This window comes from Nerophis ophidion, linkage group LG22 (genome assembly GCF_033978795.1).
Source record: "Nerophis ophidion isolate RoL-2023_Sa linkage group LG22, RoL_Noph_v1.0, whole genome shotgun sequence".
Lineage (NCBI taxonomy): Eukaryota > Metazoa > Chordata > Actinopteri > Syngnathiformes > Syngnathidae > Nerophis > Nerophis ophidion.
This window is the reverse complement of record NC_084632.1, coordinates 39,565,094-39,588,169: the sequence shown is the minus strand read 5'-3', so window position 1 is coordinate 39,588,169 and position 23,076 is coordinate 39,565,094. Positions and strand designations below refer to the sequence as shown.

The following is a 23,076-nucleotide window of genomic DNA, read 5'->3' as shown; positions in this document are numbered from 1 at the left end:
TGGGACATAGAAGAAAAAGAAAAGAAACGGCAGATCAACTGGTCTAAAAAGGGAGTCTATTTAAAGGCTAGAGTATACAAATGAGTTTTAAGGTGAGACTTAAATGCTTCTACTGAGGTAGCATCTCGAATATTGTGCGATATAGAAAATGACTATATCGTAATATTCCAGTACACATTCTCACGCAGTTGCTTTTCGCTGCAGACACTTTAGACTGCATGCGTTTGCCACTCTTTCTTGTCCCCCCTTCTCACAGAGACTAAGAAAACAAGCGCACCTTCTTACATACGTCACGTGTGCAACATCACGTGTGCAACGTCACACGCTCCCGCTGAGCAGACAGGTAGCGACGTAGTAACGTTAGCTGTGATGCTAACAGTGCGTTGAGAGAAGGTGAGAATCTGGTAACAAATGAAGGAAGAATCAATTCCCCAAGAAAAACAGTCACGGGGTCCATTGTCTGGCGGTGGTTTGGCTTCAAATGGGAATACCGTATTTCCTTGAATTGCCGCAGGGCATATAGTATGCGCCTGCCTTGAATTACTGCCGGGTCAAACTCGCTTCCCAAAATAATTAGCGCATGCTTAGTATTACCGCCGTGACGTCACGAGTGACACTTCCCCTGATTTCAATACCGGTAATTTGAAATCGCATAAAGGGAAGAAGATTAATAGATATTCAGTAGGATTTGAGGTCCAAGCTTACATCACACTCAAATTTTTACTGCATACCTTTGGTAAGTGCCGGAGTGAGAAGAGGTTTTAAAAGAATTAGGATTTAAGGTCCAAGCTATTGAATATGCTAAAAAGAACAGTGAGCAACTATGTTTTATTAATATACCGTAGCTGCGTGTGTCAAATATGAGACATTAATTGACTCCCGCCTCCTGGTGGTAGAGGGCGCTAGTGATCCTTCTTGCGACGACTCGGCTGCAGAAGAAGTGACAACAAGCAGCAAGAGTGAGCAGCGATCATTTATTTTTTCCTCTCGCCTGCAATTTTAACACGGAGGATTAAATAACTAAAACAAAACAGTTTTCTAAACTGGACTTTCAATCGAAGCAGGAGGTAATAAAGGAAGATCTCCATCGAGACATAGAGACTTTTAAAACTGAAGAAAGATAAGGAAGACTTCTATAAACAAGTTATCGATGCTTTTGATCAGAAGGAGCTGTGCATGGACTTTATTTATAAGTAAAGGTAAGACCATAATAACGTTTTTTTTTTTTTTTATTAATTGTGCTTTTCATGATGGTATCCTTACATCACACTCAAATTTATAAGCGCAAGCCTAAATGTACCGCATGCCTTTGGTAAGCGCAGGAGTGAGAAGAGGTTTCAAATTAATTAGCGCCGCGGCGGCAATTCAAGGAAATACGGTATGTTGAACAATTATGCGGCAAAAGCGTTGCTACAAAAAGTAGCAGCACTGCTAATGTAGCATCATTTGAAAAGTCACCCGCTAGATAATGAGCGCTTGAAACTCCGCATGTCAACAACTCCATTCGGTGTGCCACACCAACAAAATGCCGAAGCAACCATTTCTACTTCAACACCGTATGACAAATATAGTAAACAGGACATAACGTCCGCAGGAACCTACCACAGAGCAAAGGACATTCACTATTTGATTTCCTATTCTCATAGCTCATTGATTTAAACTTCACTCATAATTGATAACGTGATAATTTATTTTTACCACATACTCAGAGAGTACAGGGTATCAGACTGTCTGATTATGGCGGTCCCTTCCTTGTACGATCAGTGTCAGAACTTGGTCCGCATTGCCGGCGGTAAGTCGGACACGTTTCCAGTGAGGGTTGGACTCCGCCAAGGCTGCCCTTTGTCACCGATTCTGTTCATAACTTTTATGGACAGAATTTCTAAGCGCAGTCAAGACGTTGAGGGGTTCCGGTTTGGTGACCGCAGGATTAGGTCTCTGCTTTTTGCAGATGATGTGGTCCTGATGGCTTCATCTGGCCAGGATCTTCAGCTCTCACTGGATCGGTTCGCAGCCGAGTGTGAAGCGACTGGGATAAAAATCCGCACCTGTCCGAGTCCATGGTTCTCGCCCGGGAAAGGGTGGAGTGCCATCTCCGGGTTGGGGAGGAGACCCTGCCCCAAGTGGAGAAGTTCAAGTACCTAGGAGTCTTGTTCACGAGTGAGGGAAGAGTGAATTGTGAGATCAACAGGCAGATCGGTGCGGCGTCTTCAGCAATGCGGACGCTGTATCGATCCGTTGTGGTGAAGAAGGAGCTGAGCCGGAAGGCAAAGCTCTCAATTTACCGGTCGATCTACGTTCCCATCCTCACCTATGGTCATGAGCTTTGGGTCATGACCGAAAGGATAAGATCACGGGTACAAGCGGCCGAAATGAGTTTCCTTCGCCGGGTGGTGGGTCTCTCCCTTAGAGATCATCAATCAATCAATCAATGTTTACTTATATAGCCCTAAATCACTAGATAGGGTGAGAAGCTCTGCCATCCGGGAGGAACTCAAAGTAAAGCCGCTGCTCCTCCACATCGAGAGGAGCCAGATGAGGTGGTTCGGGCATCTGGTCAGGATGCCACCCGAACGCCTCCCTAGGGAGGTGTTTAGGGCATTTCAAGCTGGTAGGAGGCCACGGGGAAGACCCAGGACACGTTGGGAAGACTATGTCTCCCGGCTGGCCTGGGAACACCTCGGGATCCCCCGGGAAGAGCTAGACGAAGTGGCTGGTGAGAGGGAAGTCTGGGCTTCCCTGCTTAGGCTGCTGCCCCCGCGACCCGACCTCGGATAAGCGGATGGATGGATGGATGACTGTTTTTCTTAATGCTGACCTCGTTCTAAAGGTTAAAGGTTATATTTAAAGTAAAAGTATTTAAATTCAGCCTTTATTCTCCTGGTCTTTATTTAAAATATACATATATATTTTTTTATCAATAATTATCGATATCGACTGATATGAAACACTTATATCGTGATACATTTTTTAGTCCTATCGCCCAGCCCTAATATACGTACGATAATTTGTTTTCTTCTCTTTGTTTTCTATCGATCATTTTTTGGTTGGTAGAGCGGCCGTGCCAGCAACTTGAGGGTTGCAGGTTCGATTCCCGCTTCCGCCATCCTAGTCACTGCCGTTGTGTCCTTGGGCAAGACACTTTTAACCCACCTGCTCCCAGTGCCACCCACACTGGTTTAAATGTAACATAGATATTGGGTTTCACTATGTAAAGCGCTTTGAGTCACGAGAGAAAAGCGCTATATAAATACAATTCACTTCACTTTTTAAATGAATGATGTTACTGCCTTGTTTGATTTCCTCTTGCAACTGACTTCCCCGAGTTGCTCGACAAACTAACAGGCATCTACTTTTAAGAGTAGAGGGGGGGGGTTGCCCATATCTGAGGTCCTCTCCAAGGTTTCTCATAGTCAGCATTGTCACTGGCGTCCCACTGAATGTGAATTCTCCCTGCCCACTGGGTGTGAGTTTTCCTTGCCCTTTTGTGGGTTCTTCCGAGGATGTTGTAGTCGTAATGATTTGTGCAGTCCTTTGAGACATTTGTGATTTGGGGCTATATAAATAAACATTGATTGATTGATTGATTGATAAGAGTTGAGTCACCTCATGGCTGTCTTGGATTCAATTCACCCCTCAAATAATATTTTCCATCTGTCTATGAGCATTTTCTGGCTATTTGGAAGCAGCGGATTATCTCTTGCTTCATGAAATATCGCGCAGTTTTGAATTTCAACAGATCCATACATTTTATTATTTGGTTAAACGGTATTGATAGGTTGTGTACTGGAACAAGAACTTTTTCAATGCCTTTCCTATCAATCAATCAATGTTTATTTATATAGCCCCAAATCACAAATGTCTCAAAGGACTGCACAAATCATTACGACTACAACATCCTCGGAAGAACCCACAAAAGGGCAAGGAAAACTCACACCCAGTGGGCAGGGAGAATTCACATTCAGTGGGACGCCAGTGACAATGCTGACTATGAGAAACCTTGGAGAGGACCTCAGATGTGGGCAACCCCCCCCCTCTAGGGGACCGAAAGCAATGGATGTCGAGCGGGTCTAACATGATACTGTGAAAGTTCAATCCATTGTGGCTCCAAGACAGCAGTGAGAGTCCCGTCCACAGGAAACCATCTCAAGCGGATCAGCAGCGTAGAGATGTCCCCAACCGATACAGAATCCTAGAATCACCGTGGTCTTTTGTCGCAACACAGGTGAGAAATGTGGCTGCTGGGAAAATCCAGGTAGCCGTGAGGCGTTTTCTGGCACGGCGCCGGGCCGAGAAGAAATGTGCAGCTTCCTTAATCATCCAATCCGCTTGGAGAGGATATGTCACTCGCAAATCACTGCGGACCGAAAAAGAGGCGGCGCTCTGGATCAAACGGCATCGAGCAGCAACAATCATCCAGGTATGTTTTTTTGTACAATTCATTTGGTAGTTGGCATTTTAAAATAGTCTGTTAGTACTTTATTTTAATGCCTAAATATACGGTCCTAAGTAAATATGCAAATAGTAAAGTGCTGTTTAGAAGAAGGAAATATCTGTAGCTGCTACAGTTGAACCTGCTGAAGTCGGTGCAATCTTCATCGCTAAAATCAACCTGCTTACTGGGGTCATGTAATTATTTTTTTCCACATTTAAATTACTTTCTTGTGATCTACATCAGTGGTCCCCAACCACAGGTCTGGGGTCCGGTACCGGTCCGTGACGCATTTGTTACCGGGCCGAAGAGAAACATTAAAGGGGAACATTATCACAATTTCAAAAGGGTTAAAAACAATAAAAAAATCAGTTCCCAGTGGCTTGTTGTATTTTTTTTAAGTTTTTTTCAAAATTTTACCGGTCTCGGAATATCTCTAAATAAAGCTTTAAAGTGCCTTATTTTCACTTTCTTCAAGACCACTATCCATTTCCCTGTGACGTCACACAGTGCTGCCAATGTAAACAAACAATGGGAATAGCACAGCAAGATATAGCGACATTAGCTCGGATTCAAACTCGGATTTCAGCGATTTAAGCGATTCAACAGATTACGCATGTATTGAAACAGATGGTCGGAGTATGTAAGTATTGAAGAAGAAACTGAAGCTATTGACGCTATTCATAGCCGTAGCATGGCCGAATAGCTGCGTTAGCATCGCCGGTAAAATGTGCGGACCAAACGATCAGGACTTTCGCATCTTTTGACACTGGAGCAACTTAAATCCGTCGATTGGTAAGTGTTTGTTTCGCATTAAATGTGGGTGGAAGGAAACGTAATGTAGTTGCAAATGCATCTGCAGGTTATCCATGCATCTTTGTGCCATGTCTGCTTTAGCACCGCCGGTAAATAGCATGTTAGCATTGATTAGCGTAGCATGTTAGCATCGATTAGCTGGCAGTCAACATCAACAAAACTCACCTTTGTGATTTCGTTGACTATCGTTGCAAATGCATCTGCAGGTTATCCATACATCTCTGTGCCATGTCTGCTTTAGCACCGCCGGTAAATAGCATGTTAGCATCGATTAGCGTCGCATGTTAGCATCGATTAGCTGGCAGTCAACATCAACAAAGCTCACCTTTGTGATTTCGTTGACTTTATTGTTGCAAATGCATCTGCAGGTTATCCATACATCTCTGTGCCATGTCTGCCTTAGCATCGCCCGTAAAATGTGGAGACACTCTGGTACATTCAATGGGGGTCTGGCGGCAGACACTTTGGCATCTTCGGGCCAGTGTTGCAACTTGAATCCCTCCCTATTAGTGTTGTTACACCCTCCGACAACACACCGTCGAGGCATGATGTCTCCAAGGTTCCAAAAAATAATCAAAAAAACGGAAAATAACAGAGCTGAGACCCGGTGTTTGTAATGTGTTGAAAATGAAAATGGCGGGTGTGTAACCTCGGCGACGTCACATTCTTTGATGAGCTGAAGGCCGTTCGTGACGACAGTAATGTGTGTTGAGGTCTTGAGCGAGAACATTGGCTCTGTAACTCATTATAAAGGCAACATAAGAATTACCCAGAATGCCATGCATCCATGATTCTTGGCTATATTATACACCCCGCTAGCACCAAACCCCCCCCACCCCCTCTCTGTGCCTCACTTTTTGATTAAAAATACCGTATTTCCTTGAATAATATGTGCCTGCCTTGAATTACTGCCGGGTCGAACTCGCTTCCCCAAATTTATAAGCGCATGCTTTGGGTTTATAGTTCGTAAGGGCCCTTAATCCTCTCCACACGGCTGCAGAGTCATTGGAGCTGAACTGTTCCTGTAGACCAGGGGTCGGGAACCTTTTTGGCTGAGAGAGCCATGAACGCCAGATATTTCAAAATGTATTTCCGTGAGAGCCATATAATATTTTTTTTAACACTGAATACAATTAAATGCGTGCATTTTTAAGTAAGACCAATATTTTTAGAGTATAATAAGTCCCTTATTATTTTTAACATTTTTATTCTAAAGCTAACCAATAACAGATATAATACTTCTCACCATTAATGCAACTTCTTGAACAGGTGCGATAGAAAATGGATGGTTGGATTAAAATGCATGAGAATGTTTTATAATTTGAACGTTATTTCTAACACTGTGATTAATTATTCATTACTTATCGTGTTAAGCAATGTCAGCTAAGATTGATCTGAGAGCCAGATGCAGTCATCAAAAGAGCCACATCTGGCTCTAGAGCCATAGGTTCCCTACCCCTGATGTACACAGATTTAGCTTTTTCCACTTCCTTGTTGAAGTGGTACTTCGCTTCTCTGTCGGTACTCTGGTCCCCGCTCCTCCACGCAGTGTCCTTTTTCTTGCGTAGCTGTCGGAGCTTGGGTGTGAACCAGGGCTGGTCGTTGTTATAACAAGCTCTGGTGCGCATTGGAATGATGCGTGCCGCGTTGAACTGTATGTATGAGGTCACAGTGTCCGTACACTCGTCCAGATTGTCTGTGGATGCTCTCAATTTCCTCCCAGTCTGTCGTCTCCAAACATGCGCCCAGCTCCTCCACAGCTTCAGTGGTGAAACACTTAATGGTCTTCATAACAGGTTTAGTCAGGGCCGCTTTTAACAGTAAATAACTAATCAATCAATCAATGTTTACTTATATAGCCCTAAATCACTAGTGTCTCAAAGGGCTGCACAAACCACCACGACATCCTCGGTAGGCCCACATAAGGGCAAGGAAAACTCACACCCAGTGGGACATCGGTGACAATAATGACTATGAGAACCTTAGAGAGGAGGAAAGCAACGGATGTCGAGCGGGTCTAACATGATACTGTGAGAGTTCAATCCACAATGGATCCAACACAGTCGCGAGAGTCCAGTCCAAAACGGATCCAACACAGCAGCGAGAGTCCTGTTCACAGCGGAGCCAGCAGGAAACCATCACAAGCGGAGGCGGATCAGCAGCGCAGAGATGTCCCCAGCCGATACACAGGCAAGCAGTACATGGCCACCGGATCGGACTGGACCCCCTCCACAAGGGAGAGTGGGACATAGAAGAAAAAGAAAAGAAACGGCAGATCAACTGGTCTTAAAAGGGAGTCTATTTAAAGGCTAGAGTATACAAATGAGTTTTAAGGTGAGACTTAAATGCTTCTACTGAGGTAGCATCTCGAACTGTTACCGGGAGGGCATTCCAGAGTACTGGAGCCCGAACGGAAAACGCTCTATAGCCCGCAGACTTTTTTTGGGCTTTGCCTATGAATTGGAGTATTTAAAAAAACAATTACGTAAAGAGGCTTCACGGTGGCAGAGGGGTTAGTGCGTCTGCCTCACAATACGAAGTTCCTGCAGTCCTGGGTTCAAATCCAGGCTCGGGATCTTTCTGTGTGGAGTTTGCATGTTCTCCCCGTGAATGCGTGGGTTCCCTCCGGGTACTCCGGCTTCCTCCCACTTCCAAAGACATGCACCTGGGGATAGGTTGATTGGCAACACTAAATGGTCCCTAGTGTGTGAATGTTGTCTGTCTATCTGTGTTGGCCCTGTGATGAGGTGGCGAATTGTCCAGGGTGTACCCCGCCTTCCGCCCGATTGTAGCTGAGATAGGCGCCAGCGACCCCGAAAGGGAATAAGCGGTAGAAAATGGATGGATGGATTACGTAAAGAGTAAAAAAAAAAATATTTGGATTTTTACCAGTTTTTTACAGAAAAAAAAACTGTCAGCGTAGTTGCCACATCTTCGGAGGATGACTTTCAGATACAATTCTGCTACGCTTCTCTCTTGGGTTGCCGGCTTTTCCTAGAAGGCAAACTCTAAGCCCCACAATGTTCTAACCCCTGAATAAGATCTCAGAACTAGAACAATCCTTTATCACCCATGTTTCTTATGTATCTGGCAATATTTACAAGTAATTGCAAGAAATGGTTAGTTCAAATTTCAGCTGCGTGGACAGCAGCTAAGCTTTTTGTTTCACTCGGCGAGTCCAAGGTGAATCGAAGTAAGTGCCTTCCACTCTCTCTTAGTCACCAAAAATATATTTTTGGCTGAATATGTTTTGTAATTAAGAGTGGTTTACAATATCTAGTATGTCTACGCTGGTTGTAACTTGGGAAAACTGACATTGAGTCATACCATCATTCTCTTCAAAGTGGGATGGTCTCCTGCTGGCCCCACCATGGACTGGACTCTCACTATTATATTAGATCAGCTATGGACTGGACTTTCACAATATTATGCTAGACCCACTCGACGGTCCCGGTCCCCCCTAGAGGGGGAACGGGGGTCACCCACGTCTTCGGTCCTCTTCAAGGTTTCTCATAGTCATCCACATTGACTTCCCACTGGGTTGTGAGTTTTTCAATCAATCAATCAATCAATCAATGTTTATTTATATAGCCCCAAATCACAAATGTCTCAAAGGACTGCACAAATCATTACGACTACAACATCCTCGGAAGAACCCACAAAAGGGCAAGGAAAACTCACACCCAGTGGGCAGGGAGAATTCACATCCATTTGGGACGCCAGTGACAATGCTGACTATGAGAAACCTTGGAGAGGACCTCAGATGTGGGCAACCCCCCACCCCCTCTAGGGGACCGAAAGCAATGGATGTCGAGTGGGTCTAACATGATACTGTGAAAGTTCAATCCATAGTGGCTCCAACACAGCCGCGAGAGTTCAGTTCAAGCAGATCCAAGACAGCAGCGAGAGTCCCGTCCACAGGAAACCATCTCAAGCGGAGGCGGATCAGCAGCGTAGAGATGTCCCCAACCGATACAGGCGAGCGGTCCATCCTGGGTCCCGACGAGCGGTCCATCCTGGGTCTCGACTCTGGACAGCCAGTACTTCATCCATGGTCATCGGACCGGACCCCCTCCACAAGGGAGGGGGGGACATAGGAGAAAGAAAAGAAGCGGCAGATCAACTGGTCTAAAAAGGAGGTCTATTTAAAGGCTATAGTATACAGATGAGTTTTTAGGTGAGACTTAAATGCTTCTACTGAGGTGGCATCTCGAACTGTTACCGGGAGGGCATTCCAGAGTACTGGAGCCCGAACGGAAAACGCTCTATAGCCCGCAGACTTTTTTTGGGATCTAGGAATCACTAATAAGCCGGAGTCTTTTGAACGCAGATTTCTTGCCGGGACATACGGTACAATACAATCGGCAAGATAGGCTGGAGCTAGACCGTGTAGTATTTTATACGTAAGTAGTAAAACCTTAAAGTCACATCTTAAGTGCACAGGAAGCCAGTGCAGGTGAGCCAGTACAGGTATATATGTATGTATACATGTATATAAAGGTATATACAGTACAGGTGTAATATGATCAAACTTTCTTGTTCTTGTCAAAAGTCTAGCAGCCGCATTTTGTACCATCTGTAATCTTTTAATGCTAGACATGGGGAGACCCGGAAATAATACGTTACAGTAATCGAGGCGAGACGTAACAAACGCATGGATAATGATCTCGGCGTCTTTAGTGGACAAAATGGAGCGAATTTTAGCGATATTACGGAGATGAAAGAAGGCCGTTTTAGTAACGCTTTTAATGTGTGACTCAAAGGAGAGAGTTGGGTCGAAGATAACACCCAGATTTTTTACAGAATCACCTTGTTTTATTATTTGGTTGTCAAATGTTAGAGTTGTATTATTAAATAGAGGTCCTTGCCCTTTTGTGGGCTCTGAAACGAGGATGTCGTTGTGGCCTGTGCAGCCATTTGAGGCACTTGTGATTTAGGGCTATATAAATAAACATTGATTGATATCCGTCCAATCAATTATACATCTGCAACAAATTTTAACTTGTATGCGTTTGTTGTAACCACAGGCGCAGTGGAGAATGTTTTCCGCCATGAAGTCTTACCAGCGGCTCCGATACTACACGATTGTGGTCCAAGCACAGTGGCGAATGAAGAAGGCCGTCACCGCATTTGGAAGAATCTACCGGGCAACGATTGTCATACAAAGACATTTAAGAGCTCGGATTCTTGCAAGAAAACAGAGGGGACGGTATCTCTTGCTCCTATCTGCAGTGGTAAAAATACAGAGAGGCTACAGACAGTGGAAAGTCCTGAAAACTCAAAAGGAAAACCATGCAGCCAGAGTAGTGCAAGCTGTATTCCGGAAATGGCACGCAGAGAAAATGACCAACCGAGCGTCTGCTGCGGTTAAGATTCAATCTTGGTATCGAATGAAGAAGTGTTTGTATCAGTACAAAAAGTTCCAAAAAAGCAGCTTGCTCATTCAAGCCTACTATAGAGCTCACGTACAAAGGCGGAACTTTCAGAGACTGAAGCAACGGCACAACTCGGCCATTGTCATCCAGAGTGTCTTCAGAGGGTACGCTGTCAGGAATAGGAATAGAACAGCATTTCTCCAGAAGAGAGTAGCCTGTGTTATACTACAAGCTGGATTTCGAGGCATGAGAATTAGGACAGAACTGAAGAAAAAGCATAAAGCCGCAACCGTCATTCAGTCTGCAGTTAGGATGTTTTTACGTAGGAAACGGTACATTCTCCTCCGAAGCGCTGCGATTACAATCCAGTGTCGTTACAAAGCGCTCCTCCAGTGCAGAGCTCAGCAACATGTGTACAGGGAGCAAAAGAAAGCTGCTATAACAATCCAAGCAGTGTACAGAGCATGGAGAGCAAAAGAAGAAATGAATAAGAGGCACCACGCCGCCAGAGTAATCCAGGCTAAGTTCAAAATGTACAAAGTACGGATGGCTTACCTTGCTACGAAGTGCGCTGCGGTCATTATTCAGGAACGGTTCAGGGCCAAAATCCTCATGAATCAACAGCGGAAAATGTACAGAGATATGAAATCTGCTGCTGTTATCATCCAAGCAGCATATCGCGGCCGCCAGGCCAGGACGGAGGTTATGAAAATGCACCGTGCTGCAATGGTCATTCAGAGAATGTTTCACACTTTTCAGGAAAGGAACAGATTCCTCGCCGTCAGGACGGCAGTTTTGGTGTTCCAGCAGCGTTACAGGGCAGTGACTCTGATGAGAAAAGTCCGGACAGATTATCTGTCCAAGCGCGTGGCAGCCGTTTGTTTGCAGTCTGCCTTCAGAGGATACACAGTCCGAAAGCAGTTGATCATCAGACATAAAGCCGCTGTTACAATTCAATCCAACTTTAGGAAACGTCAACAAAAACGCTTCTACAGGAGATTACAACGGGCCGTCGGTGTTTTGCAGGGACGTTACAGAGCCAACAAGAAAATGAGACATGAGAGATTGACTTTTCGGGCCAAGAGACATGCTGCCATCGTCTTACAAGCTGCCTTCCGGGGAATGCGATCCAGACGGATCGTCAAACAAAAGCACCAGGCAGCTGCCACTATACAGAGAGCTTTCAGAGCCCGTTATGAACACAAGAAGTACCTTGCTTTGAAATCCTCAGTGCTTGCCATGCAGCGCAGATATCGTACTACCTTGAGAGCCAAAGCACAAATGCGACTTTATCAAAACATACGCAAGTCTGCGGTCATCATTCAGGCAGCATACAGAGGGATGCGGGCCAGAAAGAATGTTGTTCTTTGGCATCGTGCGGCCACGGTGATACAGTCGGTTTTTAGGCGACACAAAGCGGAAGTTCAATTCCAGGCCATGCGTCTATCAGCAGTCATCATCCAGACATACTACCGAGCTTACGTCCGCCAAAAACGAGAAAGGGAATTATTCGTCAAAGTCAGGTCATCAGCCATTGTTCTGCAGGCAGCATTTAGAGGTTATTCTGCAAGAAGAGAAATTGCCAAGATGCAAAGAGCGGCTACTGTCCTCCAAGCAGCTTTCAGGAAGCATAAGCAGCAATCGACTTTTAGGAAGCAATGCTGGGCTGCCTGTGTATTGCAGCAGAGATTCAGAGCTCTTAAGCAGAGGAACGTTGATGTTGGAAAATATAATGAAATCAGGAAATCTGTCGTTTGTCTACAAGCCGCCTTCCGGGGAAGGAAAGCAAGGCAATCCGTCAGACAAATGCATCAGGCTGCTACCACGATCCAGAAGGCTTTCAGAGCCCGTTGTGAACACAAGAAGTATCTTGCCTTAAAAACATCAGTGCTCGCCATGCAGCGCAGATATCGAGCCACTGTAGCAGCTAAATCACAACGGCAACATTACCAAAACATGAAAGAAGCTGTTGAGATTATTCAAGCAGCATACAGAGGGATGCGAGTCAGGAATTGTGTTGCTCGGTGGCATCAGGCTGCCATTGTGATCCAGTCTGCTTTTAGACGACACAGGGAAGAAACCAAATTCCAGGCCATGCGTCTCTCAGCTGTCATCGTCCAGAGATACTTCCGAGCTTATATCCTTCAGAAACAAGATCGTAGACACTACTTCAAAGTCAGATCTTCAACTATTGTTCTTCAGGCAGCATTCAGAGGTCATTGTGCGAGAAGAAGAATTTCTAAAATGCACAGAGCCGCGACTGTCCTACAAGCAAACTTCAAGAGGCATAAGCAGCAAATGACTTTCAGGAAGCAATGTTGGGCTGCTTCTGTCTTACAGCAGAGATTTAGAGCTCTTAAACAGAAAAATGTTGAGGTAACGCATTATCAAGAACTAAAGAAAGCTGTGATTTCTCTGCAAGCTGCCTTCCGGGGAATGAAGTTAAGACAATCCATCAGACAAATGCATCAGGCTGCCATTGTGATCCAGTCTGCTTTTAGGCGACACAGGGAAGAAATCAAATTCCAGGCCATGCGTCTCTCAGCTATTACCATCCAGAGATACTTCCGAGCTTATATCCTTCAGAAACAAGATCGTAGACACTACTTCAAAGTCAGATCCTCTGCTATTGTTCTTCAGGCAGCATTCAGAGGTCATTGTGTGAGAAGAAGAATTTCTAAAATGCACAGAGCCGCGACTGTCCTACAAGCAAACTTCAAGAGGCATAAGCAGCAAATGACTTTCAGGAAGCAATGTTGGGCTGCTTCTGTCTTACAGCAGAGATTTAGAGCTCTTAAACAGAAAAATGTTGAGGTAACGCATTATCAAGAAGTAAAGAAAGCTGTGATTTCTCTGCAAGCTGCCTTCCGGGGAATGAAGTTAAGACAATCCATCAGACAAATGCATCAGGCTGCCATTGTGATCCAGTCTGCTTTTAGACGACACAGGGAAGAAATCAAATTCCAGGCCATGCGTCTCTCAGCTATTACCATCCAGAGATACTTCCGAGCTTATATCCTTCAGAAACAAGATCGTAGATACTACTTCAAAGTCAGATCCTCAGTTATTGTTCTTCAGGCTGCATTCAGAGCTTATTCGGTGAGGAGAAGAATTGCCCTAATGCACAGAGCCGCGACTGTCCTACAAGCAAACTTCAAGAGGCATAAGCAGCAAATGACTTTCAGGAAGCAATGTTGGGCTGTGTTTGTCTTACAGCAGAGATTCAGAGCTTTTAAACAGAAAAATGTTGAGGTGAAGCATTATCAAGAACTAAAGAAAGCTGTGATTTCTCTGCAAGCTGCCTTCCGGGGAATGAAGTTAAGACAAACCATCAGACAAATGCATCAGGCTGCCACCACTATCCAGAATGCTTTCAGAGCCCACTGTGAACACAGGAAGTATCTTGCTTTGAAATCCTCAGTGCTTGCCATGCAGCGCAGATATCGAGCCACTATGGCAGCCAAAGCACAAATGCAAAATTATCAAAACAAGAAAAAAGCTGCTGTGATTATTCAGGCAGCATACAAAGGGATGCAAGTCAGGAATTGTGTTGCTCGGTGGCATCAGGCTGCCATTGTGATCCAGTCTGCTTTTAGACGACACAGGGAAGAAACCAAATTCCAGGCCATGCGTCTCTCAGCTATTATCATCCAGAGATACTTCCGAGCTTATGTCCTTCAGAAACAAGATCGTAGACACTACTTCAAAGTCAGATCCTCTGCTATTGTTCTTCAGGCAGCATTCAGAGCTTATTCGGTGAGGAGAAGAATTTCTAAAATGCACAGAGCCGCGACTGTCCTACAAGCAAACTTCAAGAGGCATAAGCAGCAAATGACTTTCAGGAAGCAACGTTGGGCTGTGTTTGTCTTACAGCAGAGATTTAGAGCTCTTAAACAGAAAAATGTTGAGGTAACGCATTATCAAGAACTAAAGAAAGCTGTGATTTCTCTGCAAGCTGCCTTCCGGGGAATGAAGTTAAGACAAACCATCAGACAAATGCATCAGGCTGCCATTGTGATCCAGTCTGCTTTTAGACGACACAGGGAAGAAATCAAATTCCAGGCCATGCGTCTCTCAGCTATTACCATCCAGAGATACTTCCGAGCTTATATCCTTCAGAAACAAGATCGTAGACACTACTTCAAAGTCAAATCCTCAGTTATTGTTCTTCAGGCAGCATTCAGAGGTCATTGTGCGAGAAGAAGAATTTCTAAAATGCACAGAGCCGCGACTGTCCTACAAGCAAACTTCAAGAGGCATAAGCAGCAAATGACTTTCAGGAAGCAACGTTGGGCTGCCTCTGTCTTACAGCAGAGATTTAGAGCTCTTAAACAGAAAAATGTTGAGGTAACGCATTATCAAGAACTAAAGAAAGCTGTGATTTCTCTGCAAGCTGCCTTCCGGGGAATGAAGTTAAGACAATCCATCAGACAAATGCATCAGGCTGCCATTGTGATCCAGTCTGCTTTTAGACGACACAGGGAAGAAATCAAATTCCAGGCCATGCGTCTCTCAGCTATTACCATCCAGAGATACTTCCGAGCTTATATCCTTCAGAAACAAGATCGTAGACACTACTTCAAAGTCAGATCCTCAGTTATGGTTCTTCAGGCAGCATTCAGAGGTCATTGTGCGAGAAGAAGAATTTCTAAAATGCACAGAGCCGCGACTGTCCTACAAGCAAACTTCAAGAGGCATAAGCAGCAAATGACTTTCAGGAAGCAATGTTGGGCTGTGTCTGTCTTACAGCAGAGATTTAGAGCTTTTAAACAGAAAAATGTTGAGGTGAAACATTATCAAGAACTAAAGAAAGCTGTGATTTCTCTGCAAGCTGCCTTCCGGGGAATGAAGTTAAGACAATCCATCAGACAAATGCATCAGGCTGCCACCACTATCCAGAATGCGTTCAGAGCCCATTGTGAACACAAGAAGTATCTTGCTTTGAAATCCTCAGTGCTTGCCATGCAGCAGAGATATCGAGCCACTGTGGCAGCCAAAGCACAAATGCAAAATTACCAAAACAAGAAAAAAGCTGTTGGAATTATTCAGGCAGCATACAAAGGGATGCAAGTCAGGAATTGTGTTGCTCGGTGGCATGAAGCTGCAATTGTGATCCAGTCTGCTTTTAGACGACACAGGGAAGAAACCAAATTCCAGGCCATGCGTCTCTCAGCTATTATCATCCAGAGATACTTCCGAGCTTATATCCTTCAGAAACAAGATCGTAGACACTACTTCAAAGTCAGATCCTCAACTATTGTTCTTCAGGCCGCATTCAGAGGTCATTGTGCGAGAAGAAGAATTTCTAAAATGCACAGAGCCGCGACTGTCCTACAAGCAAACTTCAAGAGGCATAAGCAGCAAATGACTTTCAGGAAGCAACGTTGGGCTGCCTCTGTCTTGCAGCAGAGATTTAGAGCTTTTAAACAGAAAAACATTGAGTTGAAGCGTTATCAAGAAGTCAAAAAAGCTGTGATTTCTCTGCAAGCTGCCTTCCGGGGAATGAAATCAAGACAGTCCGTCAAACTGATGCATCAGGCGGCCACCACTATCCAGACCGCTTTTAGAGCTCATCGTGAAATGGAAAAATATTTGAGAATAAAATCCTCTGTACTAACAATTCAGCGACAATTTCAAGCCACTGTAGCAGCCAAAGTTCAAAGGAAACGATTCTTGGACACACGCCGCGCGGCTATTGTCTTTCAGGCAACATACAGAGGCCAGCATGCTCGGAAGCATCTGGCTCATTTGCACTGGGCTGCAACAATAATCCAGACCGCATACAGGAAGCATGTAGCGCTGGTCAAATTCCAGGAAATGCGTGCGTCTGCTGTAGTTATCCAGAGATTCTACCGGGCCTTCAATGATCAAAGGCAAGAAAGAAACAATTTCCTGAAAATCCTACAATCCACTGTTATTATTCAGGCTGCTTTCAAAGGCTACAGCGTGAGGAGGCACATACATCGACAAAGCCAAGCTGCCAGTTTCATCCAGTCGTATTGGAGGTGCTTCATCCAGAGGCGCGTCTTTTTGAAGAAAAGAGAAGCAGCTGTGAAATTGCAACAGAAAATTCGAGCAATGCAGCTTGGAAAGCTGGACAGGAACAAGTATGTCCGGATAAGGCAGGCGGCAATCACACTTCAGACCCGATACAGAGCTTGGACTGCACAAAAGCTGGTAAGCTTGTCCAAAGAAAGAAAAAGTTTTTTTATAATCCTGAAAAATGAAATTAAGTTGGTACTATTTTTATTCCAGAAACTTGAGGCTGCCAATGTACACAGAAGACTTTGTTTCGCTGCGGCTGTCTACCACCATCTCAGTGCCATCAAAATCCAAAGAGCTCTGCGAGCACACTGGGCCTTGGAGTCGGCGAAGAGACAGATCCATATTATCATCGCCATACAAGTATAACCGCAATGGTTTTATTCTAAAACACTTAAGCAACGTGTGAAGACCATTACTTATTTAACCCCTGTTTCTTTTTCGTTAAGCGTTGGGTGCGAGTGAAACAGCAAAAAAGACGCTATCTGGAAGACCGAAGGAAAGTAGTCACCGCCCAGAGAGCAGTCAGGCGTTGGTTAACTCGTCGCCACAAGGCTGCGTCTGTCATCCAGGATGCTACACGCAGGTTTCTCCTTCTCAGGCGCCAGAGGAGAAGAGAACGGGGAATTGTCAAAGCACAGGTATCGTTCTTTCTTTGAGATTTTATGTTGGTTAATGACAAAGCTCTGTGCAAAATGTCAATATAAACTCTTTACAGAAAGTATTTTCAGGCCAATTACCGAACAATAAATGAAAATTAAGTCAATAACTAGGGGTGTCGATAAATGCTTTAAAATCTAATATCGGAAATTACTGGTATTGGTTTCAAAATTATCGGTATCAGTTTCAAAAAGTGAAATTGATGATTTTTTAAAACGCCGCTGTGTACCCGGACGTGGGGAAATTACAGATAGCCAATAAACCTTAAAGGCACTTCCTTTGGGTGCTGGCCTAGTCACATAATATATACGACTTGTGTACACACACAAGTGAATGCATGCATACTTGGTCAACAGCCATGCAGGTCACACTGAGGGTGGCCGTATAAACAACTTTAACACTGCGCCACACCGTGAACCCACACCAAACAAGAATGACAAACCGCACCATAAACGCAGCAGAACAAATACCCAGAACCCCTTGCAGCACTAACTCTTCCGGGACGCTACAATATACACCCCCTCAACCCTGCCCACCTCAACCTCCTCATGCTCTCTCAGGAACCGCATGTCCCAAATTCCAAGCTGCTGTTTTGAGACATGTTAAAAAAAAAATAATGCACTTTGTGACTTCAATAGTAAATATGGCAGTGCCATGTTGCCACTTTTTTTCCATAACTTGAGTTGATTGGCAACACTAAATTGGTCCTAGTGTGTGAGTGTGAATGTCGTCTGTCTATCTGTGTTGGCGACTTGTCCAGGGTGTACCCCGCCTTCCGCCCAATTGTAGTTGAGATAGGCACAGCGACCCCCAAAGGGAATAAGAAGTAGAAAATGGATGGAGTTGATTTAATTTGGAAAACCTTGTTGCATTGTTTCATGCATCCATCACAACAAAATTAGGCATAATAATGTGTTAATTCCACGACTATATATCGGTATCGGTTGATATCGGAATCGGTAAGTAAGAGTTGAACAATATTGGATATCGGCACAAAAGCCATTATCGGACATCTCTATCAATAACTTTTGCTGGTATCGGTAAATTGCCATGTGCATGTGTTTGTTTTCCTTGTCCCCCGCTGGGCGGGTCTACACGGATATCGATTGCAACGATGTCAAATACAAGAGACGTATCTAATCGATACTACAATGTTTACATCGAGATTTTCTATCACCACAAAGTCTTTTTTCCGTTTTTATTATATAATATGTAGAAAATACTTCCTGGACACACGAGGACTTCAAATATGACCAATGCATAACCCTGTAACTACCTGGTATCGGATCGACAACCGAATTTGTGGTATCACCCAAAACGTATGTAATGTATCAAACAACTGAAGAACAAGTGCTTCTTAGATTTTAACAGAAGTGTAGAAGAAACATGTCAAAACAGAAAATAACCAGGTATTAACAGTGAATTAATAGATTAATAATCCATTTTCTAGCAGTTATCCCTCATAATTTTGACAAAATAATAGAATGAGAAATGACATAATGTCGTCGGCCAAATTGGGAGCCTTTCTAACCCGTTTGCTTATTTACTATTTATTATTATTATTACTTATTTACGCTGCTGATCCGCCTCCGCTTGGGATGGTTTCCTGCTGGCTCCGCTGTGAACGGGACTCTCGCTGCTGTGTTGGATCCGCTTTGGACTGGACTCTCGCGACTGTGTTGGATCCATTATGGATTGAACTTTCACAGTATCATGTTAGACCCACTCGACATCCATTGCTTTCCTCCTCTCCAAGGTTTCTCATAGTCATCATTGTCACCGACGTCCCACTGGGTGTGAGTTTTCCTTGCCCTTATGTGGGTCGGCATAGCTCGCTTGGTAGAGTGGCCGTGCCAGCAACTTGAGGGTTGCAGGTTCGATTCCCGCTTGTGCCATCCTAGTTACTGCCGTTGTGTCCTTGGGCAAGACACTTTACCCACCTGCTCCCAGTGCCACCCACACTGGTTTAAATGTAACTTAGATATTGGGTGTCACTATGTAAAGCGCTTTGAGTCACTTGAGAAAAGCGCTATATAAATATAATTCACTTCACTTCGCCTACCGAGGATGTCATAGTGGTTTGTGCAGCCCTTTGAGACACTAGTGATTTAGGGCTATATAAGTAAACATTGATTGATTGATTGATTGATACTACTAAATGTTCAATATCTTAGTTAATGTCAAAATTGTTCTTTGATTGCAATCACAAATGTATCATAATATTTTTTGTTAAGATATAGCCATCCATCCATCCATCCATCCATTTTCTACCGCTTATTCCCTTTCGGTGGCGCCTATCTCAGCTACAATCGGGCGGAAGGCGGGGTACACCCTGGACAAGTCGCCACCTCATCGCCAATAATGCCAAATGTTTTTGTGGTCTTTATTCAACCCCGCCCACCTCAACCTCCTCATGCTCTCCCAGGGAGAGCATGTCCCAAATTCCAAGCGGCTGTTTTGAGGCATGTTAAAAAAAAAAAACAATGGCAAAAAAGCCATTATCGGACATCTCTAGTTGTGGTGCAAATATTGCCCCAAAATGTGTTTCACTATATGGCACATGTTTATGACAGTGTTGGTGTTTTTCATACTAGAGATGCGCGGATAGGCGATTATATCATCCGCAACCGCATCACCAAAGTCGTCATCCACTCGCCGTCCACCCGAACCAGCATTTTAATTAATCCGCATCCGCCCGCCACCCGCCCGCTTTAATACATCAGAGGTCGACCACCTTTAACACTCACAAAGCTATTTAAACCCGTTTCACAGAGTAATGAAGACAATTGGAGCCGCTACCGTACTTGCGAACTTCCAATTCGCGTTCATCCTGATGGCAAGAATATGGACGTGCTGTGAAGCCATTGCCTTTAAAGCCTTCAACAACATGTACAAACCGATTGTTAGTCCGGCAATATGTTGTGTGCAGCTTCCGCAATCACAAGTACAGGATTGAAAGGCATACTGGGTATTGTGTTACTTTAACACTTTACTAATATGCCACGCTTTGAAGCCACACCCAACAAGATTGACAAACACAATTCGGGAGAACATGGTCACAGTAACACAACATAAACGCAACACAACAAATACCCATAATCCTTTGTACCAGTGACTTTTCCTGAATATATTTTACACACCTGTGCCCCCAACCCCGCCCACCTTACCGACGCACGGGAGGGGAAGGGGGGGGGGGGGGGGGGGGGGGTTGCTGCCTGCGGGGTGAACAAAAATGTCATGAACTTTCATTGATACAAAGGATTCTGGGTATTTGTTGTGTTGTGTTACTGGGAGGATGTTCTCCCGAAATGTGTTTGTCAATCTTGTTTGGTGTGGCTTCACAGCATATTACTAAGAGTGTTAAAATTGTTTATATCACAACAATTTGTGTACTCTGTGTCACCCAGTATGCCTTCCAGTCGTGTGCGTGTTGCCGCGGAAGCAACACACAACATAATGCTGGACTTACAAGTAGATCGTACATGTTGTAGAAGGCGACAAAGTCAATGGCTTCATAGCACGCCCTAATACTTATTATCTGGGTGACTGCCGGCAGTTATTTTAGAGAATATTAGCGTCTCCTATTGTCTCCTTCGCTTTGTGACACGGGTCTTAAATGGCTCTTTGAATGGCAAAGGATACCGATCCCAGAACCATGTATATCAAATATTTCCGGATGGTTCAACCGCCACCCGCCTGAATCTAATTAAAATCTATTTTTTCGTCATAACACCCGCCCGACCCGCGGTTTATCCGCTGACTTCGCAGATGAGACCGCAAACCGTGCATCTCTAGTTCATACGGCCACCCTTAATGTGACATGTATGGCTTTTGACTATGTATGCACTACATTCACTTGTGTTGCGTGTTCAAAGTCAAGATGATCGTTTTAATGGTACATGATTGTGTGTGACAAAGGATTGTTTTGGTTTAGTCAACCATACTAGACTATTTTAAACATGTTTCTCTGTGATCGTGCATTGGTCAACTTGCTCGTCTGCATGACACGACGTGGTGGACCGGTACCTTTTTTAGAGGCGGTATAGTACCTAGTATGCTTCATTAATGTTGTGGCATTACAAACCCTGTTTCCATATGAGTTAGGGAATTGTGTTAGATGTAAATTTAAACGGAATACAATGATTAGCAAATCCTTTTCAACCCATATTCAGTTGAATGCACTACAAAGACAACATATTTGATGTTCAAACTCCTAAACTTTATTTTTTTTGCAAATACTAAATAATTTAGAATTTCATGGCTGCAACACGTGCCAAAGCAGTTGGGAAAGGGCATGTTCACCACTGTGTTACATCACCTTTTCTTTTAACAACACTCAATTAACGTTTGGGAACTGAGGAAAATAATTGTTGAAGCTTTGAAAGTGGAATTCTTTCCCATTCTTGTTTTACGTAGAGCTTCAGTCGTTCAACAGTCCGAGGTCTCCGCTGTCGTATTTTACGCTTCATAATGCGCCACACATTTTCCATGTCAGACTGGTCTGGACTGCAGGCGGGCCAGGAAAGTAGACACACTCTTTTTTTTTTTTTTTAACAAAGCCACGCTGTTGTAACACGTGCTGAATGTGGCTTGGCATTGTCTTGCTAAAATAAGCAGGGGCGTCCATGAAAAAGACGGCGCTTGGATGGCAGCATATGTTGTTCCAAAACCTGTATGTACCTTTCAGCATTAATGGTGCCTTCACAGATGTGTAAGTTACCCATGCCTTGGGCACTAATGCACCCCCATACCATCACAGATGCTGGCTTTTGAACTTTGCGTCGATAACAGTCTGGATGGTTCGCTTCCCCTTTGGTCCAGATGACACGATGTCGAATATTTCCAAAAACAATTTGAAATGTGCATCAGTCCATCATAGATGATCTCGGGCCCAGAGAAGCCGGCGGCGTTTCCGGATGTTGTTGATAAATGGCTTTCACTTTGCATAGTAGAGCTTTAACTTGCACTAACAGATGTAGCGACCAACTGTATTTAGTGACAGTGGTTTTCTGAAGTGTTCCTGAGCCCATGTGGTGATATCCTTTAGAGATTGATGTCGGTTTTTGATACAGTGCCGTCTGAGGGATCGAAGGTCACGGTCATTCAATGTTGCTTTCCGGCCATGCCGCTTACTTGGAGTGATTTCTCCAGATTCTCTGAACCTTTTGATGATATTATGGAGCGTAGATTTCAAAATCCCTAAATTTCTTGCAATTGCACTTTGAGAAACGTTGTTCTTAAACTGTTTGACTATTTGCTCACGCAGTTGTGGACAAAGGGGTGTACCTCGCCCCATTCTTTCCTGTGAAAGACTGAGCATTGTTTGGGAAGCTGCTTTTATACCCAATCATGGCACCCACCTGTTCCCAATTAGCCCGCACACCTGTGGGATGTTCCAAATAAGCGTTTGATGAGCATTCCTCAACTTTATCAGTTTTTGTTGCCACCTTTCCCAACTTCTTTGTCACGTGTTGCTGGCATCAAGATCCAAAGTCAATGATGTTATCAAAGTCAAATATGTTGTCTTTGTAGCATATTCAATTGAATATGGGTTGAAAAGGATTTGCAAAGCATTGTATTTCGTTTATATTTACATCAAACACAATTTCCCGACTCATATAGAAACGAGGTTGGTATATTGAAACCGGTATACTGTGCAGGAAAGCTAGGCTTCAGGCCATACTTTGTTATAGTTTTGGCACCGGTACCAAAATATTGGTATTGGTACAACCCTGACCTCTGCTGTGGGGG

General features: G+C 44.2%; 1 protein-coding gene across 3 annotated transcripts in view; it reads left to right on the top strand.

Annotated features, from left to right (window-relative positions):
- The window catches only part of aspm (assembly factor for spindle microtubules), a 78,861-nt gene that overhangs the window by 48,699 nt on the left and 7,086 nt on the right, over positions 1–23,076 (top strand). Inside the window, exons 18-22 of one of the 3 annotated variants that reach the window (XM_061883812.1) lie at positions 4,226–4,420; positions 10,276–16,313; positions 16,782–16,800; positions 16,879–17,028; positions 17,115–17,306. In XM_061883812.1, coding sequence (XP_061739796.1) covers positions 4,226–4,420; positions 10,276–16,313; positions 16,782–16,800; positions 16,879–17,028; positions 17,115–17,306 — 6,594 coding nt within the window. Of the gene's footprint in view, positions 1–4,225; positions 4,421–10,275; positions 16,801–16,878; positions 17,029–17,114; positions 17,307–23,076 lie in introns of all 3 variants that reach the window. The other 2 variants (XM_061883810.1, XM_061883811.1) reach the window with 2 other exon arrangements.